The 22549-nt window shown below is 40.9% G+C and overlaps 1 protein-coding gene across 6 annotated transcripts in view; it reads right to left on the reverse strand.

Moving 5' to 3' along the window:
- Window positions 1-22549, reverse strand: part of diaph2 (diaphanous-related formin 2) — a 348568-nt gene that overhangs the window by 40951 nt on the left and 285068 nt on the right. For 5 of the 6 annotated variants that reach the window (XM_088292735.1, XM_088292734.1, XM_088292736.1 and 2 more), the window contains 2 exons: window positions 7657-7749; window positions 6354-6419 (listed from right to left, as the gene is read on the reverse strand). In XM_088292735.1, coding sequence (XP_088148861.1) covers window positions 6354-6419; window positions 7657-7749 — 159 coding nt within the window. The remainder of the gene's footprint in view (window positions 1-6353; window positions 6420-7656; window positions 7750-22549) is intronic. The other variant, XM_088292737.1, reaches the window with a different exon arrangement.

A 22549-nucleotide genomic window follows, 5' to 3' on the forward strand; every position in this document is an offset into this window, starting at 1 on the left:
GTTCGTTGACTGACTTGTTTTGTTCGGTATAAAACGTCCACCCAACTACCCTTTTAGTGTCTTGTGTGCTTTGAGCAAATGGAGATTGCCATCATATCCTTAAGGCCCATCAATAAATAAACCTGACTCAAATAAACAGATAAATAAATAAAACCAGGGGGTTATGGCATAGCAGTCGATGGGAGCATCTCACGCATCGTCGTGCTCAACTGGATGTTGCCGCAGCGTTCTAATTTGAACTTTTTATCAACGTTATTCAATCTTGAACTTATCCCTCCCTATTGATACGCACTGATGCCTGTGCCTTTGTTATCTTCACCTTCTCATGTCCAACATTTTCTTTCCAATTCAAGACTGCTATGTACCGGCATATCACAGCCTTTTGGGTCGGCTCTTCATTGAGTTCAAGCCGCCTGCAGAATTGTCATAGTTACTTCAAATGATAACACTGTGAATGAATAGACTCAGGAGAGCTGTTTAGAAATATGCAAAATGTTCAAAGCAAACAGGTTACACTGGATAAAATGTATCATTTGACCAAACGTTTTATGAAAACTAAACATGACTTTTCCAAATGACATGTCTGATGTGCATCTGTGACACAGCTCAACTTCATTCATGAATATATTTTTTATTCATAAACACAAAGACAGGTATTTTGTTATTCTTGTGCCTCATTGCAATGTGCACTTAAATGCTTGAACACTTAGATATGAATGTGAATGATTTTAAAATGTAAAACAATTGTTAGTTTCCCTGCAATGGATTGCTGTTTGTTGAACTAAATTGATTAGTTTTGAAATCTAATTAAAACAGAGATAGGTCAGAAATGTGCTTCACTGTACTTTTTTTTTTTTTGGGCTGAACTGAATACGAAACTGAATAACTTTTTTGTTATCAAATGTCCAAAGAAACACTTTCCGCTGGGCTGTACCTTTTTGTTTGGCTTTGTTTGCCTGAGCAATTCTCTAATGACTGTTTACAGACTGAAGCTAATTGAATATGAATCTATCAATCTACAAAAAAAACAACAACAAAAAAAAAGAAAAACTATCAATGTAACAACAATCAAACATTGGCCTTAAACTAATTTGGGACCGTGCCATCTACCATCCGGACATATATCTCGTTTATCCTCATTGTGTTTTCAGGATTGGGTGGTTGAAATGTTTTCTAATAAAGCTTTTACACGGGGCTCTAGTATTCAGTCTTCATGATATTTATGTAAGCTTCAATTTAGAAGACACATTTTTCAATTACACATTATTCAGTTCCATCTAAAAAGCCATTATTCAGGCTTACTGTAAACCTGGACAATAGAGCAAAACCACCATCTTGTCAACGGATTCTCCTCCAAGCTAAAAACACGACATGCACTATCATTTTTTTTTTTGTTCCCCCGCATCCCCGTTTCAAACGGATAACCTGAATTTATCACTCTTTGACGTGTGATCTCTTTATCGGCATCTACTGGAATTTCCACTATCACTCATCTCTTGATTTGTTGTTAGTAGACTTTAAAGCCCAGGAAGTCAAATTAATTCCTCCTCATTGTAGTTGACAGACTGTATTGATAGTGTCGTATTCTTCAAAATGCAAACGTCAATCTGGACATTTAATCGAAAACAGCTTAATAACAGCCGTGTTGTACGGAGAGAGGTTAAAAGAAGGGCGGGGAAAAAAAAACAAGGGTATGATGGCAGCAGAAGACCGTGTTTATTATTAAGAACAGAACAAACCAACACCTACGCACATTTTCTTTTTTTCTTCATCTGATCATCAGGCAGCCATGCTGTATTCCTAATGAGCAATGTATTAAGTTTAATTCAACCAAAGCAACTTGTTCATCCTTCAACACTAAGTATGATGGCCCGGGCTGTATTACATTATATGAGGGCTATTTATCAGTGAGTGGGACATTCTTACTGCCGGCCCCTTTATTGGGCATTTCTTTGGCTTTAAACACTGCAAATTTATAGCTCTAATAGGAATTCATCTCAAAATGAACCGCATCAAGCCTATTGTGTGGATGTGCCCCGGGTAAAAATAAGATAAAAGCCTCCATTATGGGACCGCCAAAGCATATTTGCCCTCCTAAATTGATCCACTATTGACAATTTACACTTAGGGTGACCTTTCATAACTGCCCCCACACTTGAGAAGCAATATTGTTAGGAGACTAAGTAAGAAAAAAAAAAGGACCCACTGAATAGAGTCCAGGATATTACTGGATCTCATAAGCTAGTAGAAGCTAGTTCATTGATGTCTCAATAAGCAGTTGGGTCGCAGTAGCTTTGCATCAATGATTCTCTTGGTGACGGAGCAGAATTATTGTTTTATTAGAGCTGCCAAGGAGACTGTTTGTTATACAAACAATTTTGGAGTGGCATACAAATTTAGGAAGAACTGCTCGGGATGAATGTGTCATAAACAATTTTTTTTAAAACTTTTGTAACGGTTGGATCATTTTCATCATGTTTCTCAATTTTTGCATGATGCTTAATGACTGAAATTTGGACATATCCATGAGGTGTGTATTGACGTAGGAATGGAGTGTTGAATAACACTGCATTGCAGAAACGACTATGATAAAGAAGCCAAACAATATCAGGTTAAAGTAAGCGTCTTTTTGGGTCAGACCAAAGTGTACAGGCTTTTTCTACACCTGAAGACATCACCTCTTAAAAGCAGTGGCACAGAAGTGTGCATATCTGCCTTACCTTTCCTTATCTATGGGAAACAGGTGATAGATTTCAAACAGCACCGCTTTACTCTCATCTTGCGTTTTAATATCTCAAATCTGCTAAAGCCGTCCAAGCAACAGCATGAGGCACCGAGTCCTGTGGGCCTCTTCGTCTGAAATCACGTTAGCTCCACTTCCTGCCGGATTGCCTCCAGGGCCGCTCCGATGAATAGCATCTATTAACACCAGGAGTGGACGCCCGGAGGAGGCCTTAGCTCTCAACTCTGAGATATCAAACAGAAACGGTTATACATGCTTGAGAATGTGTGAGTGGGAAGCACTGTTTGGAGTGGAGCGGCCAGAGAAGTTGCAAAAGAGCAGAGGGGAATTCATTGTGTCCAAATTAATCCCAAAAGTGTACGTTTCATGTATTCCAAGGAACGAGGAGATGAAAAAAGTCAGACGGCTGCAAAATTACTTGCAATATGAGGGTCATTTGGAAAACAAACACGACAATAATATGCAGTGAAATATTATTTATGGCAAAAATGACTTTGGGGGATAAAGCACAACAATGGGCTGTTTACCAAGGCCAGCATCTTTTCCATCACGCGCCTCCCTTGGGCCGCTTCGTTTTGCCTTTTTGCAGATTCATCCACTTTAGCTTCTTTAAAATTTCATGAAATAAACTAGGTAATTTCATCTTCATTAAACATACAGGGGGGGTCTGCGCTCTGATTTGACCCGTTGAATTAAATGAATGGGCTTTGAAAGATTAGAAAGTCGACCTCGAATTCCATGACCTGGGTAAGCATTATATCGCTTCATGTATATTCTTAATGAGAGCATAAATGATCCCCGCCCCCTCTTCAATGTCAAATAAGTCGTTAAGAGACTTACGATACAGAACTGATAATGGAACTTTAGATAGACTGACCCTGAAGGTGAAGCAGGATAAGAGCACAGAACGGGATGGAGACTGGAGCCCTGGTTTGGGAATGTAATGACGTTGAAAAGACAGTAAATATATAAGATTGTCTGGCCTCTCTTTGAAATCTGATAGATGTGTCTTTTGGGATGCCCCTCGCTATGAACGACCCACTGAGTCTGTGGCTTTCATCCCTGACCGAAAATCGATGGAGCAAGATGTATGAGGGGCTTGCGTTTTAAATCTGCCAATCTTCTGCCAGATACCAAGGTAACTGTCTTACCACGGGGAGAACCGAGGAAATAGAAAATGAGCAGTCTAACTTTAGCTTGACTTTTTTGCCCCCCCTCATATATACACATGCGCTCATTCGTTTTGGACCAACTCGATTCAGTATCACAATGTATTTAATGAATTATCATCCAGAAACTCCCCAAGACCCCATTTTTTTGTTCTGAATTAGGACTGTCGGGTGTAATTGCATAACACATGCATAGAGCCTCCAGGGTAAGATTTTCCATCACGTACAAAGTGGAGACAAGGAAATGGGAAATGCTCGTGGAATTGGGCGTAATTGTGACTGGCAGCACCAAGAATTGCGTTGAGTCTGACACCGGAGGTAGTCAGCTGGAGGGGAGTTCAGCTTGAAAGACGACAAGCAGACTCTCGCTGCTTTTAAATCAACGTTGGTTGACAAAAAGCAAAGAGAGGCAGTTGGTTTACTGGAGGCTGCTGAAGAGGACGCTAAGTTAATCAAGCTTTAAAAGCGTCAGATGACAATAGTTGTGACAAGGAGGAGGGGATACATCTGGGACACTGACTGAATCAACTTGGGTGGTATAGGATTACATTCCCCTATTTAGAGTGAAAAATATTGCCTCAACCATATTTTGACCTGAAACCATTGCAGGATTCAACACATTGACTATTGTCGTGTCTTTATGCGAAATTCCGGATTAGCTGGAAATGTGGAAAAGTGCAGTCGAACGGTGAGTTCTTTATGCACTCTTACTCTTAGTGCACAGAGACCCATACAGGCAGAGTTTGTCAATCAGCGAGAACATAATTTCCCCATCACGAAGGATGAGTAGACACAAAGCCAAATTAAAAAAAATAAGTAAATAAATAACAACAGACATATACATGCGCAGTGTAGTGAAACAAAAACAATATGGGACACTTCATTGCGGTCAGTAGTACTGAAAGGTATACAACGCTGTTTTATTTATTTCGCTGCGCATTAGATGTGTGTGACGTGGTACCGGTAAGTCCATTATTGACGCCGTTTGAGTGATTCGGACAGACTTGATGGGCCTGACGAGAACTCACAGACAGACTAAAGCTCTGACAAATGCCCACCTTTGATTTTGACTATATAAAATATGTTTAACTGTTGGTAATTCTAGATTCCGTCACTGAACACATGCGGTTGTGCTTGGAAATTGGTGCACGGTTATATTGCCGTACGCTCTCTGCATGAATTTAATTATTTATTAACACAGCTAGATTTAATCTCACCACTTTCAAGTAAGATATTCCTGACTTGAACTTGAATCCAGCATACTTTGCTCTTTGATGCTGATTTGCATATATACTGTGGGAAAAATAAAACGTATCTTTCGCATTACTTGAGAACGTTGAAAAATGACATACAACGTAGAGATCTCCCCAAAGGTGGACTCAACCCACCCAATTTACAACCACCAATGGTCACGCTCCAGTGAAGCTAAAAGGTCGACATCATCTGCAAACACAAACAAAAAAGCCGGCACTCCCTTCTAAAGTAAAAAATAAAATCAAAGTTGACGTGTCCCAACCGTTCCCATGAGATTCCATTCATGCGAATTCGAAATGAGAAACGGCCTCACCTGTGTGATGGTTTTGAACACAGAGTCGATAAAGGCTTCTCAAAAATGTTACAAGGGCCTGTTAGAAGTTTGGTGGATTTGATTTACCAAACATCATTCAAAATATTTTAGCTCGTGCTTGAAACACACAGGTGGGTCCTTCTACACATGAGCAAACTCCAAAACTGCATGTTCAAAGCAGAGGTTCAATATCTTTTACGTCCCAAGGCCCCTCAAGTAGTTAAACTGAATTCAAGCAATTAGTCAGAAAATTGTGAGAGCTTGTTCAGCGCTGCTGAATGCAATTTAGCCCAAATACAGCTCATGAAATTTTAAATGCACATTGTTGCACTTGCTGAAGATACAAAGAAAAAGGTGCAGCTCTTGGCCAGGCTGTTGACACACTAAAATTGAAAATGAAAGAAATTAATACCTGAATGGGACAAATATTTGCAGAAGGTTGCGCAAGACAAAAAAGTACTGTGCCAAAGCAGCCATTAAGAAACGTTCATTCGTGAACAAGCTTGGCATGGAAAAAAACAAAATTCTACAAGGCGTAAGAAGTGTCTAACTGGGACTGTTTGGAGCATGACATAAGATGACTTGACCTGTTCAAGAAAGCAAAAAAATAAATAAAATAAATAAAAAAAAAAAATGCAGTGACTTTCCGCTCATGATGCTTTTTAGTGTCATTCTTCGGCATACGCATATAAATCCAGCATTTTCACATTCGCCCTTGCAAAGCAACGCAAAACAGCTCAGCAAAGGCCTCTGGGTGTTGTAGAGCAGCTCGGCACAAGGAAGGATGTGAGTTACGCAGCCAGCATGAGAGCAACGGGAGGCAGAGCGCTGTTGTGTGGAGATGGAATATAAAAAGGGATTTAAAAACACACACCTAGGGTTCTGTAACCATAGTTAGCAGTCGGCCACCGAGAGCCTGGACTGGAAGGACTTTGATCACCTAGAAAAATGTTGTAGATGGAGTGGAGGGGAAAAGAGACCAGAGGAAAAGGGTAGGATGCATGAGTAAGAAAAGAGAAAACAACAGCATTAGAGATTTATTTTGGCAAGAATGAAACTCCCAGAAAACAACTCTCCGAAGTGATAAAATGTCATGACATCGATTTAAAACCCCAAGAAAGAGATGGAATTTAAACTAAGGGTAAAACATACAGTATTGCCTCAAATCGTGCCTTCCATGCCATTCGCCACTAAACTGATGTGAGTACGTAGATCTCCTTTTGTCTCCCAGGTGGTTACCACTCTAATGATCTTAATTATGAGCGATACATCCACATGAGGCATGCATTTAATAGAACAGTGACCATAAAAATCATGAGGAATTTGGATGAAAATGCATTTTACATATAAGGTTCTTCCCTTTAGTAAATGCCTGGATAAATATAAACAACGGAAGGCCACTATATGAGAAAATACGGTCGGTTTTACTTTATACTGTCATAGCATTGAATGGAGCAAATGCATACACTCACTTGCACTTGAAGACTTTAGTATGATACAAAATCATCAATAAAGTTGAATAGCCCTCATGGATTGACAAATTATTCTCCCCAAAAAAATCTTCCAAATAAACAAGTGAGTGTAGACACAACATAAAAGATTGCACAACTTGAAAAGCAAATTGAGTGAAAGTTACGTGCATGCAGATAGTGGAAGTATTTCACTGGTCATGAGTTTTTCTATGATCATCATCAACACCAACCAATGACAATTCCCAATATAATGCTCATAGGTTTTTGTTGGCCACTTGCAGTGAACCTAATGAGGGTCAAATTAAGCAGAACTGGCACTCGAGTTCAAAACGCAAGAGGCCATCTTAGCAGAACTGATTATTTTGTGACCACACACTACAAAGTCATCTAACTACAGGCAGCGTGGCAACACTGTAACAAGTGTTTTATTATCTGCAAAGGGACAAGAGAGAGCTAATGAGATACATTGGACCTCATGCATTCTTCTTCCTATGAGGCATGTTTACTTGAAGATGTATCTTCATACATGAATCAATGCTTGTATCCACAATGCAAAGAGAAAGAAGCAAACAACAGATCGAGACCGGGATCATTTTCAAAAGGGCCTCGGTGTAATCACCCACTTTGTTGTTATGTGATGACTTTGAAAGTGCACAAAGATCACATTGCAATGAATATAAGGCCAAGTGTTTCATTCTGTCTTACCGTTGCGCGGCGTCCGTTTTCGCCGATCACGGAAGGCTGCGCCCGACTGCAGAGCTTCCATCAGGCTGTCCATCACTCCAGTTTCATCACCCTCTGTTGGACAACACAAAAGATGCAATAATGTGATTGCGACTCATAAAAGGTGCCTTGAAAGTATTCATAACTCTTAAACTTTTTTCACGTTTGGCCACCTCAGAAGCACAAACTTTAATTTTTTTTTTTATTTTTTATATTGAAGTTTTATTTGATCAGCCAACACCAAGTAGCACCTAATTGTGAGGTGGAACGGAAATGACAGTTTCCGAAATGAAACTGAAAAGCACAATATGCATTTGTATTCAGGCAAATTTCCTTTTTTTTTTTTTTTTTGCAAATAAGCTCAAGCACCTGCAAACAACAATTTCCATGTCCTGCAACATACGCTAAATGGGATTTAGGTCTGGATTTTGACTGGGCCATTTCAACACATGAATATTCTTTCTTTCCATTTTAGCTCTGGCTTTATGAGAAGCGTGATTTATCTTGCTGGAAGATGAATCTCCTTCGCAGCTTCAAGTGCCCTGTATTAGCGCCATCCATCTTCCCATCAAATCTGACCATCGGTCGCTCCTTTTTGTAAGCGGGAACACACAATTCCAACACTGGTGTTCCATCACTAGCTCCCTGTACATTTCAGGAATTCTTTTAAGTTTCTTTCATTTCTTTACAAATCTTGAAATGGTCTTGCCCCACCTTACCTCTCTAAGCTTCTCCACGCCTGCGCACCTGCCCGGTGCTTAAGGTCAGTGGACCAGACTCGACTGGAGGTACTAAGTGAAGGCGTTGACATCCATCTCTTTGTAAGGACCTTACGTTAAACATTACATTAAGTGCCCGTCTTTAAAACTCAGCTTAAAATCCGTTTTTATTTTTGGACTTTTGACTAAGCATGGGATTTTTTTTTGTGTGTGTTTTGTACTTTTTTCTGTTTATGTTATTAATTTATTGTTTTAACTTCCTTTGTTGTCATATGAATATTCTTTGCTTCATGTACAGCATTTTGTATGCAGCGGTGGTTGTTTTAAAGTGCTCTATAAATACAGTTAAGTTGAGACTGATGGGTTCTGTGAACAATTTCTACAGCCGCCAGGAACTTGAAGAGACTGGCGAATAGCACCAGATGCCTGTTTCGCATAAGATATTAGACGGCAGCAAGACCAGAGTACGTGCAAGAAACGGACTTCTTATTTGTCTGTCTTATGAGAGATTTCAACTTGCTGCAAATTGCTATATTAGTACAAATATGTCAGTCTAAAATCTTGATTTAACTTTAGCTCTTAAGAAGATTAATCATTATACAGTATAACAACAATATTAACCATCACAGTAACAGTTTTAGATACACAGGTAGGTGTAAAGAGTTTATGTTTAAAAAAATAATATTCTTCTGAATACATGAAGGCATTCATTAAATACCCTTAATGTATATTGAATGACAATAAACGGCATTCTGATTCAGATTTAATTTTTTGAGATAAAAATGAAGAAAAATAAGATCTTGAGAGGTTGTCTTTTATCAGTAGTGGTTGTGCGACCACTTGTTGCTTGGCAAAATTTGCAGACAAAGATGGCGAACAGATGTTAAACAATTCTACAAATGCCAACGAAAGATTATAAAGCACATTTATTCCTGAACCTTCTCTTCATAATGTATTCCCTGCTCAAGTCAGTTAAATCTAAAACATAATAGAAAAAATTACCATCTGGTGGGCCACTAAAAACAGATTCAATGCAAACAAAAGGCAAAAGCTAAAGCTCTGGAGACCTTTTACAGAGGAGGTTGTGCAAAAAAGTTAATGCACTACTAGAATTTGTGGACCACACTCGCAGTGCCCCTAAGGTTCACGTAAATCACCTTTTATTCAAGCCACGCCCACCTGCCTCTTTAAATGGCAATTTTGCGGTTGATGGCTCCATCCCCTTGGACTGAGAGCTAAATTGAATGACTGCTCTCCATTAATTACAAAATAAATAAAAGAATGAGCCGCACTGTTCTCTGAGGGACGCCTGTCCTTTCTCAGTAAACTACCGGGAGGAGTAAAGTACATTTAAAGCTTAGCGACTAATACTGACAGGGGAGCCTCCAGACGAAAGCATCCACTGATCGTCACTGACAGATATTCTTTTTTCGTGGCTAACGCAAGGGAGCTAAGTGCTCTTTATGAAGACTTAGTGCACCGTCGCTCAATGCACTAGGCCCTCTATCACTGTTGGGTTAATGACACCAAAACCAGCCTTCAAAAAAAAAAAAAAATAATAATCCCCCTACAGTGCAGCCAAAGCTGCGGTGTGGATTTGAGTAGAAAGTTGACATAGCTAAAGAGACAGGTAGGTGATGCTTGGTGCGCTAGGCCACACGCAGCACGGCGCGCGACAGAGTTAAAAAGTAAGCGTTGGTTCTATATCTGGGTCATCTATCTTTACGCCCCGATGCTAATGAGTCAGAGGGCCACCCTTTTCATCATTCCGGTCTGGAACAGGCATTATTTTAAGCTGGGATCATTAGGGTGACTTATAGTGGTGCCGGGGACTTCAGTTCTTTCGCATACATGAGTGCTCCTGCTCAATAGTTATGTCATGTTTCTTTGCATCTTCTTTTCTGCACCTTCCGAAATAAGAAGCAAGGTGCTGCACGATCCATCCTTTGCAAGTTAAGACACACACAGTAGACAAATTGTACACAGAGAAAAAAAAAACACCCACAATGAAAGCTACTCTATTAATTTAGGCAAATGTCATATTTTTACAGAACGAGAGAAAGTCTTGCGAGAAACCGTCCGACTTGCAATCATTCATGCGAAACAGGAGAGACAAACTAAAAATAGACGCACTGCATGTCTATCACAATTCATTCAATTGCAAATCTTCGCTTGCACTAATTTTGCTCTCTCCGTCTACCTCAAAGCCTTTTTCCCAAGAGCTGCTTTGAAACCGATGTACCTGTTTATCGGTGCGCTGTACTTAACAGCAATCCCGATTAAATCAAGTTTAATTACACCAGCTTTATCAGGCGAAAAAAAAAGGTCTAAGCCAAGTAAGTGCTTATCTCAAATTGCAGCACTACACACAGATAGCAAGCTCAATGGTTCAACCTGAGCAAGCATGTGTTTGCAACTGCAGAACAATAAGGAGAACACATAACAGAATCTACTAGCAGTATCTTTTGAGACTCATGCTTTGAAATGTAGGCTAGCGAGGGCAATTTGCATATCCGGATGAAACAGTAAACATTTATCTATAACCACCTGGCACAGGAAACTTTTTGACAGCTCCTTCTCTGGTGCTTTTTTTGTTGTCAACCAGACCACGACATCGCAAAGGGGCACCTGACACTTTGATCAATTTGTCCTACTTCTAGCCTAACTGTAGCACAATTCATCATTCGTAATGGCCAAGACTTCAGAGGCCTGGTAGGCTGAGGTTCAGGAGGAGCACTGCAGACACGCACAAACTAAATGACTAAAATGGGCAACATACTCCCATGTCACCAAACGGCGCTCAATTAACGAGGTCCTGTTGGACTGCTGCTTAAAAGCAAGCAGGCAGCAGAAAATTAGCCTTCACACTATGAACTTATTAAAAAAAAAAAAAAACTCCATATCGACTCGCACTAAACTATGTAAACTCAAAAGATACAACTTGCACTTTCTTTGCTACTTATGCCAAACAATGCTATGAGTTGATTAGTGACTTAATAGGACGAAGTAAACGCTACGAGGCCATTGATGTTCCAAACAACATGGATGAAAAGTGTCATGTTGGCACTTCACTTACATGATGACTTTGTTTCTGGAGCTTTGAAATGTCAACTTGGAAAATGGACATTCCACTGTTACAATACTGAGATTAGTCTTTCCACGACTGCGACAATGAAGGGCAAGAAAGGAAAAAAAAATTGTTTCGGCCAAGAAGAGAGCCACATGAAGTGTGGTGAAGTGACACAAGTTGTGTTTCAATGCAGTTTTTTCGCAAAATAAAAGTGATATTTCTACATGCGCCCACCAACTGTCACATGTTTTCTGCAGGGTCTTCAAGCGCTCCCTGGCTCAAGCAGTCATCCCCTCCTGCTTGAAAACTTCCACCATTATTCCTGTCCCCAAAAAGTCACCCGCCGTCCTCCTGAATGACTACCGTCCTGTTGCTCTCACGCCAGTCATCATGAAGTGCTTCGAGAGGCTGGTTCTCCAGCACATCAGGGACTGCCTTCCTCCCACTCTGGACCCCTACCAGTTTGCATACCGGGCTAACAGATCCACTGAGGACGCCATCGACACTGCTCTGCATGTTGTGCTGGGCCACCTGGAACAACAGCAGAGCTATGCAAGGATGCTCTTTGTGGTCTACAGCTCGGCATTCAACACAATCATCCCGGACATCCTCGTCGCCAAACTGGACATTCTCGGCCTCCAGGCCCTCACGCGCATCTGGATTAAGGACTTTCTGACCAACAACTTTCTGCTCGGCCCCTACACGTCCTCCACCCGTACGCTGAGCACCGGTTCCCCTCAAGGATGCGTGCTGAGCCCTCTCCTATACGCCCTCTAGACCTACGACTGCAGCCCGGCCCACGGTAACAACACCATCGTCAAGTTTGCTGACGACACGACAGTGGTCGGTCTGATCTCGGAAGGTGACGAGACAGTCTACAGAGAGGAGGTCCAGAGACTGACGGCTTGGTGCGAGGACAACAGACTGCAACTCAACATTGCAAAAACAAAGGAGATCGTCATCGACTTCAGGAGGAACAAGACGGTGCCGCCCCCCCTCTGCATCGAAGGCGTGTGTGTGGAGAGGGTCCACACGTTCAAGTTCCTGGGAGTACAGATCTCCGATGACCTTTCTTGGACACACAACACCACAGCAGTGGTAAAGAAGGTCCACCAGCGTCTGCACTTCCTGAGAGTCCTCAGGAAATTCAACCTGGACAGGAAGCTGCTGCTGGCCTTCTACCACTCGTCCATCGAGAGCCTGCTGACGTACTGTGTCTCCACCTGGTACAGCGGCTGCACTGAGGCGGACAGAGTGAGGCTCCAGAGGACAGTCAAAACAGCGCAAAGGATTATTGGCTGCCCTCTCCCCCCACTGTCGGACATCTACACCGCCCGGTGCCTCAGCAGGGCTCTCAACATCGTCAATACCCACCCAAACTCACACCTGTTAGACCTGATGCTCTCTGGCAGGCGCTACAGGTGCATCAAATCAAGGACCAATAGACTGAGAAACTTTCTTTCCAAGAGCCATCTCACACACACACACGACCACCCTTACGAAGCAGAACAGCAACGTGATGTGTTTTTATACATCCTATTCAGTATTATTTTCCATTGCACTAACTATTCTCTTATTTATCTAATTTATATATTTATCTGAATTATTGTTGTATTGCACTGGAGAGGGGAGCTCTCTAATCTCGTTGCACACTTGAGTACAATGATAATAAAGGGATTTCTGATTCTGATTTCAGTTAGGGGCGGACTTCTTGTCATGTCCCATCTCACAAAATCTCCTTATACTTGAGCACAGCGGTCCGTGGCCAAGGCACACTTCTCCAAAATGACCAATTGCGGCTCGCCTGTTTTCTGAAGCTGAGCCATGATTGGTCATTATTTGAGCCCTGAGCAACTGTGATGTCATTTTCAGTCGACACAAGTGACAAAATGGCCGCGCCCCTAAGATGACTTAAACCAGGTGGATTTTACTGCTTAACTCATGCTCTGCAAATATAAATCAGAATGCCATGTTTAGACAAGTGGGCCTGCATAGAACATATTCTTGTCAAGAAAATTTGGGGGTGATTTCCCCTTTACCAGTATCCAGCATGGAGACGAGCATTTCTTCAATGGCTAGTTGCCATTTTTATCTGCAGTGGAACTCAAACCCCTCAGACTCCAAAGACCATTTCTATACAGACTGAACACCTGCTGTTCATCATCTACCAAATCCAACATTCATCAGGCAAAACACAATCTAGTGCACATGATTGGGACCGTACCAACTAATGTGTCACTAGTTTTATTCAAATCAATCAATCAATTAGCATGCTAGTTTCTAATTTGATTCAATTTCCCACTAATAACAGTACGGCATCTGCGCTTGTCTTTTCAGCAGATAGACCTCAATTTTACCTTTATGCAGTACTCATTATCCACAGTGATGATTTTCCCGCAAAAGGAATTATAGAAGGGCTAACCTTTTATACAAAAAACAAAAAAAAAAGAACAGAGCTTTTCTCTACTTACAGGAAAGAAAAAAAAATCTTTGTAACGGGTTGAGATGGACTGAGACCCAAGACATTGACGAACCCTTCGAGTGATGGAACACCTTGCGCGGTCACCTCAACAGACGTTCTTAATGTAGAGTAATGATCCAATTAAAGTTGCTGGATTTTTGTTCTTGGACTCTGTGGTACTTTTTTGGTGGCATTTAGAGTTTAATCATTAAGAGCAGAATGAGATAAAAAAAAATAAATAAATAAAAGAGCAGAATGAGATCTTAAAGACAGTAAACCTGAGATAAACCATTTTTTTTTATCTCATTCTTTGCATGAAATGTCTTCACCTTAATCACCCTGGCCAATTGCAATTGCCTGTGGTGAGTCTTCCACACAGTCTACTACTAACTAGGTCAACTCCTCTAGTTAGATTAATAAGGTTGCACAAAAAATGTTTTTTATTCACATGAATCAATACATTTTTAAATACATGCAGAGGCTACAATGCTGACTGTCCCCTTCTGAAAGGAAGTGGTTTGTCACACGTTTCATGTTCAAAGGAAAGTAATCATTATGACTGATGAAGAAAACAAGGCAAAAAAGCCAGCGGAAACTGACAAAAGCAACAAAAGGTATGGAAGGAAAAATGTGACGGCGGTTTGCGCGAGTCTGGTGGTGGCTTTCTGTTTTATGGGGAGCAACTGGCGGAGCGAGCAAAGAAACAAGGTCGTAAAACACCTTCTTCGATAGTCGACAGCCAGAGCTTCTTTGACATTTAATTATTTCCAATACATATGCTGCGGGAAGAAGAACACCAAGCCTCGGCTTAGCTTGAAAACAGGACTAAGCATTTACTGTATCAATGACAAAGAGGCACGGGCACAAACAAGCAAGTTTTAGTCTACTCAAAAACAAATTAACGGCAGTGTATGAAACAAGGAAGTTGTGAGAACGCTGGAATGAAAGCAGTGGCTAATGCTTATGTCAAGATCATTTCGAGGGAGACACGTTCTAATGGAAAATGTTTAGTCATTCAATATTGAGTTTCAGTATTTTTTTTCAGGCAATGGTAATATTCGATTTAAAATCGAGCCAGAATAAAAACGCTTGGATTTTGATTGACAGTCTCAGTAAGGTATTCATTGAACACAGAGTATACGGAGTCCTTGCGGCTGCACTGCATCATAAACATAATTTCTTACTTCTTCTTGTACTGGCTCTAATTCAAGCACGTAGGTGTACCTAATGAAACTTTCTGAGTTTGCCAAGTACAAAGTTTCGTGAAAAAACAAAAAAAACATGACACTGATTTTCATTCAAAGTATTTGAACATGTCCCCTTTCTTCCAGTAAACTTAAGTATGTGACATCCCTGTAATTATGCAGCCGTATCAACAAAGCCTGTTTATAAATTCAATTTGCTACTTGTCACCTCCTGCATGTTGTTCTTGGAGGAAAAAAAAAAAAACAAGTCGTATGAACCGAGAGCTCTATTTCTGAAGGGTTCATCATAATACTAATTCTACAGGGAAGAGCGGAGGTGAGTAATTTCTAGAAATTTTTAAAGTTCCTGTCTGGTAGGCGTTTGTTTACAGCACATTATGATAGCTTGTTGTGTCGCAAAAAGCTGATAGCAGTGGTGATGCATATCCATGTGGGGATAAATGAAGCACAAACATGGATATTAATGGACGACCACATCAACTGATTTCCATAAAAATGGATATGGAATTTATTGTTCAGTAGCTGCAGCAAAAGCGGTGCATAAGTGTCTGTCTGTCCAGGCTGTTCGGCAAAATATGGCCAGAAATGACAAAATAGGTTCCTCTCCGTCTGCATTAACAAAGTGCCGATCACAAAGTTCAAATATCAGGTAGAAACTATAAAGAAATAAGTCTGTGGCACAGATCATCTTTTTTCGCTCAATGTGTCCGTCCAGGCTTGTGTGGTGCACACTTTTGTTGTCACGTAACCGGAGGTGGCACAAACATGGAGCATACAATCACATTGAAATTCTTGATTCATTTCGACAGTCTCTCAAACGCTGGAACAGAAATGCGCTTCACAAAAGACAGAAAACAATGCAGAGACTGAGCGAGTGCAAGCAATGTTATATAGCAGAATGTTGGTGAGGTGTGACACAATCCTGTGACAAAAGCAGTTAGTCAACCAAAGCTGAGCCAACATGACTCTTTACTGTCACACGCCATATTCTTCCTTTATCATTCTTAAAGGGACACTTATGAGTGTAACATTGCTTAGCATGTAAAAATGACGTCAGTACAAAAATGCTCTGACTCTCTTTTGGAGCTCGTCTCGTTATTTTTCCGGTTTCAGCGTCTACGTCACAGCAGGGAGGCAAGCGTAACAAAGTGCAAATGCATATTACTACTCTTGTCCACTTCAACCTGTGAAAGTATAAAAGCATTCTGCACAATAGTTTGGATTTATTGACATCAAACGTGAGCTCATGTGATCACCTCCACAAAATCAAAAATACTGTGCCAATCGATTCTCCACCTACACAGGCTGAAGCAGACAAGAGCATGAATGCGCACACAAACCCCGACTGGTTATATTTCGGACATTTAGCTCTAACTAAAGTTGTATCAATTCTCAGGAGCAAGATGGCGGCTGATAGGAGGCAGGCACATCTTTATCCCATCACCCCCCACCCCAATTGATCATGGTTTTTGGACGTTATAAGCAATGATAGTACAATGATTTCCAATAGAACGTGTATTTGTCTCTCCCAGAGACATAGTGAGAGCGGAGGGGGCGTGGCCATATTCCTCATAAAAAAAAGTAGGCGTTTTTCAAGTTGTCACTTATTTCCTAATTTCTCCAAAATGAATAGATACAAAAGATTTTTTTTTTGTTTCCTGATCAAAAAATATTTAAACTAAGCTTGTCAGTGAAAAATGGGCCATCTTGGCTGGACCGATACTTTAACTCATCAGAGGAAAGTAAGAATCGCTACATTCCGCTGACGGATGAAATTGGACTGTCAGACATGAGGATCATTGTGCATAGGGGAGATGTCGACGATCCACTATCCTCTAAATAGCCTCATACTGCATCTAATTTGCTCTGTAATGAGATCTAATGAGGGGTTACAGACCATGTGCTTGATGAATTGAAACCACTGGCTGAGAGTTTAACTTCACCTCAGTCAACCTCCTTGAGCAGGGAGCGAAGGATGAAATAAATAGGATAAGCAGAAGGGAGAGCAAAACCCTACTTGTGCTTTTATTGTCTTTTTTGGGGTTGGTTTCTGTGTAATGTTTTTAAGCACATTTGTGCCCATCTGTTCGCCCACACAAAGTCACCTGTGCAATTAACCTCGACCATTAGCCGTGAAACAAAGACCTCGCTGGGAGGAGGAGGGGGGTGCTTCCTTATGGCTAGGTGGAGAGACTGTAATGATGCTTCCTTTTAATCTCATCTCTCGCTCACTTTGAAGCACCAAAATTCAAGCTCGGTTGCCCGAACGAGTAACTGCTCAACTCGGCCTTCACCCTTCCAGTGCCGCATTGCTGTCCAGTTCTTTTATTGTCTCCCTTTCAGCCCAGTCCTTCTCAGCAGCCTTTTGGGCTGTGACAGACACACACAGGCACACACACTCAAACACACATCATTACAGGCAACACAAGTGCCCAAAGGACAGCAGTCATGCACTTGTTTGATGTGTCTTCTTTTTACCTCTCTCTAAACCCTTTTTCCTATTTCCCCCGCAGTGAAAGCAGTGAAACCTTACAAAAGCTGTGACACAACAACTTGAGAAACTTTTTCAAACAAGTCTTTAATGTGCACCTTCATTTCCAGTTCAGGTTCTTCCATCTCTTTTGAGGTCGAGACCAAGTTCAAGCATAACTTCCGCTTCTATGCTAGTCCATTACATTTGATGTGGTACGTTATATATTGACATCAATGTGCACATAGTGTACAGCAGATGCAAAAAAAAAATGTAGGAGCATTGAAGCTCAGTCAGACAGAGTGGTGGTGGTGGGGGGGGCGTTATACCAGTTTGACTTCAAATTGAGAATCAATCACCGTCTGCATATTTGTTTCAAAAGCAGTGAATGACTAAGCTCACTGGCTTCTTTGTGTAAATGAATGTTCACGGCGCCGACCTCTGGTCACTTTCCCGGCCACTGATGTAATCGGGGACTTCCAGACCAGCAAAGAGTAGCTGCGCGTCACAAGTTTTACAGGTTTCAAGTGGGTGCGTTTGCAGAAAAGAAATCAAAGCCCAAGTTCTAATTTTGTCTGTAGCTCGGAACCAGCAATGTCACCACCACCACTGATCATTAGAACTCCCTTTCCTATGAGACAAACTGCTTGCGAACAAATCTCACATTTCAGAATCGACTGTGATTGATTTTTCAATTTCTAAGGATATGGTAGCAAGACAGAACAATTAAGGAAGGAAAATGCTCTTCGCTTTATAATTGAAACAGTTTTGTTTGAGATTCTAAGGAATGAAAAGTGTGTTGATTTTTTTGAAATTATTATTATGATTATAATCATTACTATCCTGACAGCAGAGTGGTGCATGTGTTTCATGCGTCTCAGATATTGTCACCTCCACTCTGGTGCTGCCATGAGCTCTTGCATAGCACCATGATCAGAGTGGGAAAGGAGGCCGGAAGCTGCAAATGTCTGGGAGATGTGCGAGGTGGGTGGAAGGTGAAATATGTTGCTTGACATGCACCGGGTAGAGAGCGAATGACTGGTCAGTGTGTGCCCAAAGGAGGGAAATAAGAGTCATCCGAGCCCTCCTGCACAAAAAAAAAGGCTAGGAGAGGCACAGAGAAATGTTGGATGTCGACAAGGGAGAGATGAAAGTGGATTAGCCGCCGCGGCGATTTGCATTCCGTGGTGGAACGAAAGCCCATGCGATGCCCCGAATAGCTGGATGCATGAATAAGTAAACAAACAAAAACCAAAATAAACCCTCCATCTGGATGGATGCTGCCAGGTCCCTAGTGGGAAACAGTAGGGGAGGATGGAAGGCGGTAAAGTAGAGGGGGTGGGGGGTAGGGGGGCAGAAATGCATTCAATGTTGCAACCAACACACTCTCCTGGCTCCGCTATCAGCAACTTTCTCGCCCCTGAGTGTCCATATTGCTATTTCCATCCATATTTCCATGTGCTTTCAGATTCAGTAGTTCTGCCCGGTAACACCACAGCCAAACATGCCGAGGCCCCGACAGATGTTCGTTTGACATACTTTCAGGGGTCATTGTGTCAGGACGCCCAGCTGCGTCGAATCCACAACCGCACTTTTTCCAAAGGTGAAATTTCGCTCATTTTCATTCAGAAATTGCATAAGTCTTTAAAGTTGTACTTTTGTCCATATGCGTCTCTTCGTTGATTTAAAGATAAACAGAAGTGAATTTGGGGTCAGATTTTAAAACGGCTACATGTAAGTATTTCAACTGAACATTTTGTGTTGCTTGTCAATTACTGTGAAACTACAAAACTAAATTACAATACACTAGCCAATTTGCTGCTTGTTTGGGGATGACGCAAAAACTCCGCAATGACTGAGGTAGAACCTATTAATGTTTATCTTGGATCATGAAAAATAGGTTTAAAAAATATTAACTTCACTTTTTTGAGTTCCAAATGACAGCATTTGCAAGGTTTCAATTTTCACTTTGGTGCTAAGTCAACATTTGGATCTTTTATCTTGTCTTTTGATTCTGTTCTCTATTGAGTGATATTCAAGTTTCTATTCCATTTTATTCTCTCTGCAGTTGCCAAAAGCATTTTTTTTAAAATTTGTCTTCAGGGCAAGCTATAATGCCCTGATGATAAAAATGTCCTCAGTCTACAGAGAATGCCTGCAAACACAACAGTGCAAAAGTATTCCCTTAAAAGTGTCACAGAAGAAAATTCATCCAGCCTGTTGAAAATGTACAGACCATGTTTTTTTTTTTTTTTTTATTAAACCTGTATCACATTTTATGATGCTGTTGGTGCTATGGACAGGACAGGTAGCGAATTACTCGAACCACTCAGGATATTTAGATGAAAGAGATGTCTAAGCTTTTTAGACGTCTGTTAAGTCTGGCTCTTATCTCCAGGGCAGCATTCAGAATGAGTGGCACGTTTGGATAGTGAATGGCGACTTTGGGAACAGGACTCAAGATAACATCTGAACTAAAGTCCACATGTGTTGTTTGCATCTGCGAAAGGTGCTGATGTCTCTGAAAGCTCAACAGATTTGACAATGAATTCTGATGAAGGTAATTAAGTTTGATTGACTGGAAAGTGAGTGGTGGGATCCATGTGTGGGTGGAAAAATGATTAGGCACTTGATCCACCCATAAATTATTGCTATTCAAAGGGATCTTTCAGCAAGGCAGGGCACACTTATGAAAGCGTTTTGGAAAAGGCAATCGTAAGCACACTTCAATAAAAGATATCCAATTCCAGGTTGTATTTAAAAACCTTACCTTAGGTAGAAAATAGTGCTTCATTTTTATTTATAGAATCTTTACAGAAAGGTATTGATTAACAATATATTTCTCTGTTGTGATTTTAGTTGGCAGAGGTATAGAACAGCACTGCATGAACTGCCAAACTTTGGTTTTGTAATGTTTGTCCACATTTAAAGTGTGTTTTAAGGCATTTAGCCTTTCTAGGAAGCCCTGAAATGAGACCACCTTTGGCTTGAAATTTGGGGGGTTCGACAGTTTGGCAGCAACTTTCTTCTTATTTTTTCAGGTAATGATGGAATTCACCTTTACACAACTACACTTCAACTGATGAAGTATGAAGATTATAAAAATCCATCCATGGGAATTTTTGTGCTCCTTGTGAAATGCCCTAAGATGTCATGAGATGCCACCAAAGCCTCCTTAAAAAGAAAGGTATTACAGTAATTAGTGTCAGAAAAGTACATTGAAGGTCTTTATGAAAGTTACGAAGAGTCTTTGCAGCGTGGGCAAAGGCAAAATGTAAGCCATTTATTTTTAAGGGTAATGTAAAATGAGTTGGAATTAGTGTTACTGATTTGGGATCATCGGGTGTTGGATATTTAGTATAGCTCAAACCAAGAATAATTACATAAAAAATTACTCACATTTTTTTCACTGTTTCTGGAAGGGCTTGGTCATCACATTACTGAATGTGAATATTCCTTTATCCATTTTCTATAGTTTTTGCCTTCTTACGGGTTACAGGTGAGCTGGAGTGTATCCCAGCAGACTTTGGGCTACAGACGGGCAACACTCTGGACGTAAAAAGGAATAAATAAACAGCTAAAAATTCATTAGGTTAAGGAGTATCTTTATTCGACCGAGATGTAGTCAATCATTGCCAAGCTAAGGCGGCAGAATAAAAAAAAACAAGCCGTGACCTCATGTCTCGACAAGCTATCCGCGGCGTTACCGTCATTTGCCGCATATGTGTCGCCGGGGAGACACAATACGAACTTGCCGAGCGCGCACCTGCCTGTCAACGCTCGCCTATGATCAGCAAGCACGGCTGAGGCTGTGACACAGGTGCGCGCGCACTCCTTCCTGCCTACCCGCTGCTGTCAGTGTGGCACAAAGCCATCAATCTCAGACCCTCCACCTCTGTCACGGCTGACAGGAAGCCGCCAGCCACGAGCACTCAGTCAGATGCATATACATTTTGTTTTGGCACGGCACACGGAAAACACAATGAAATGTGGAAAAAATGAAAATGTGCTCCAGGACACTAAATATAAAAAGATAGACAACTGTCACAATTTTGAGTCTAAAGAAAAGGGAATGTAGGAAGAACAGAAGGCAAAGTGATGACACGCATACATGCATACTGTACACACACACACACACACATACAAATAAATATTGGAACATAAACAATATATAGAAGTATACAATTTTTATATTTTCATATCAAATTAACCTGCTGCTGAGATTGTTCGGAATAATGAACAACAATTTTGTCAAAGACTTAGATATATTTTTCTCAAAAATATCAGCTGGTGTTGTTATCTAGCAGCACGACACTTCTCTGTGTACTCTCAATGGCCCTCATTTACAAACTGTTACCAATTTTTCCACAAAACATATGTACGTAACTCTTTGAGCACAAGATTTATGATTGAGTTTTTTCATAAATAAGGCAGCATCACCTGTTTGGTGAATCCTAGACCAACTGCCTTGTACGGCTGCCAACGGTGTTGATTCATTATGGTTCGTTTTTTGTTTGCGACGTCGTTCCATACACGTCGACAAATAGTTGGGTTCCTGTTATATCTCACTCTGAATTTGCAAAGGCTGTACACGACTATTTTGTCAAGACGATCTCCTTCCTTGCTAAATCCACACAAGCGGATGAATTGCGCCGTCTTAAAAATCTACTGTTCGTTGCCGCCTTGAGCTGTGTTGCATGCTTGACATAAATTCCCAACGCCAATCAGAGATCGTGTTTGAGCAAAAAAATAAATACAAATGAATGAAAGTTGATTAAAAATAACATTGAGGCGAATATAAAAATAAACGGGTATGAGGACTTTTCAGTGAAGAATTATTTTGTTAATCATATCTATTAAATTGATGAATAACTGAACTAGAAATGAATTTGCATCAATGTGAAGCCAGAAACAATGGAAATTATTCCAGCTTTGATCAATGTAGCTGGA

Source organism: Idiotropiscis lumnitzeri, chromosome 4 (assembly GCF_059441095.1).
Source record: "Idiotropiscis lumnitzeri isolate Australia: NSW breed Sydney's pygmy pipehorse chromosome 4, RoL_Ilum_1.0, whole genome shotgun sequence".
Taxonomy (NCBI): domain Eukaryota; kingdom Metazoa; phylum Chordata; class Actinopteri; order Syngnathiformes; family Syngnathidae; genus Idiotropiscis; species Idiotropiscis lumnitzeri.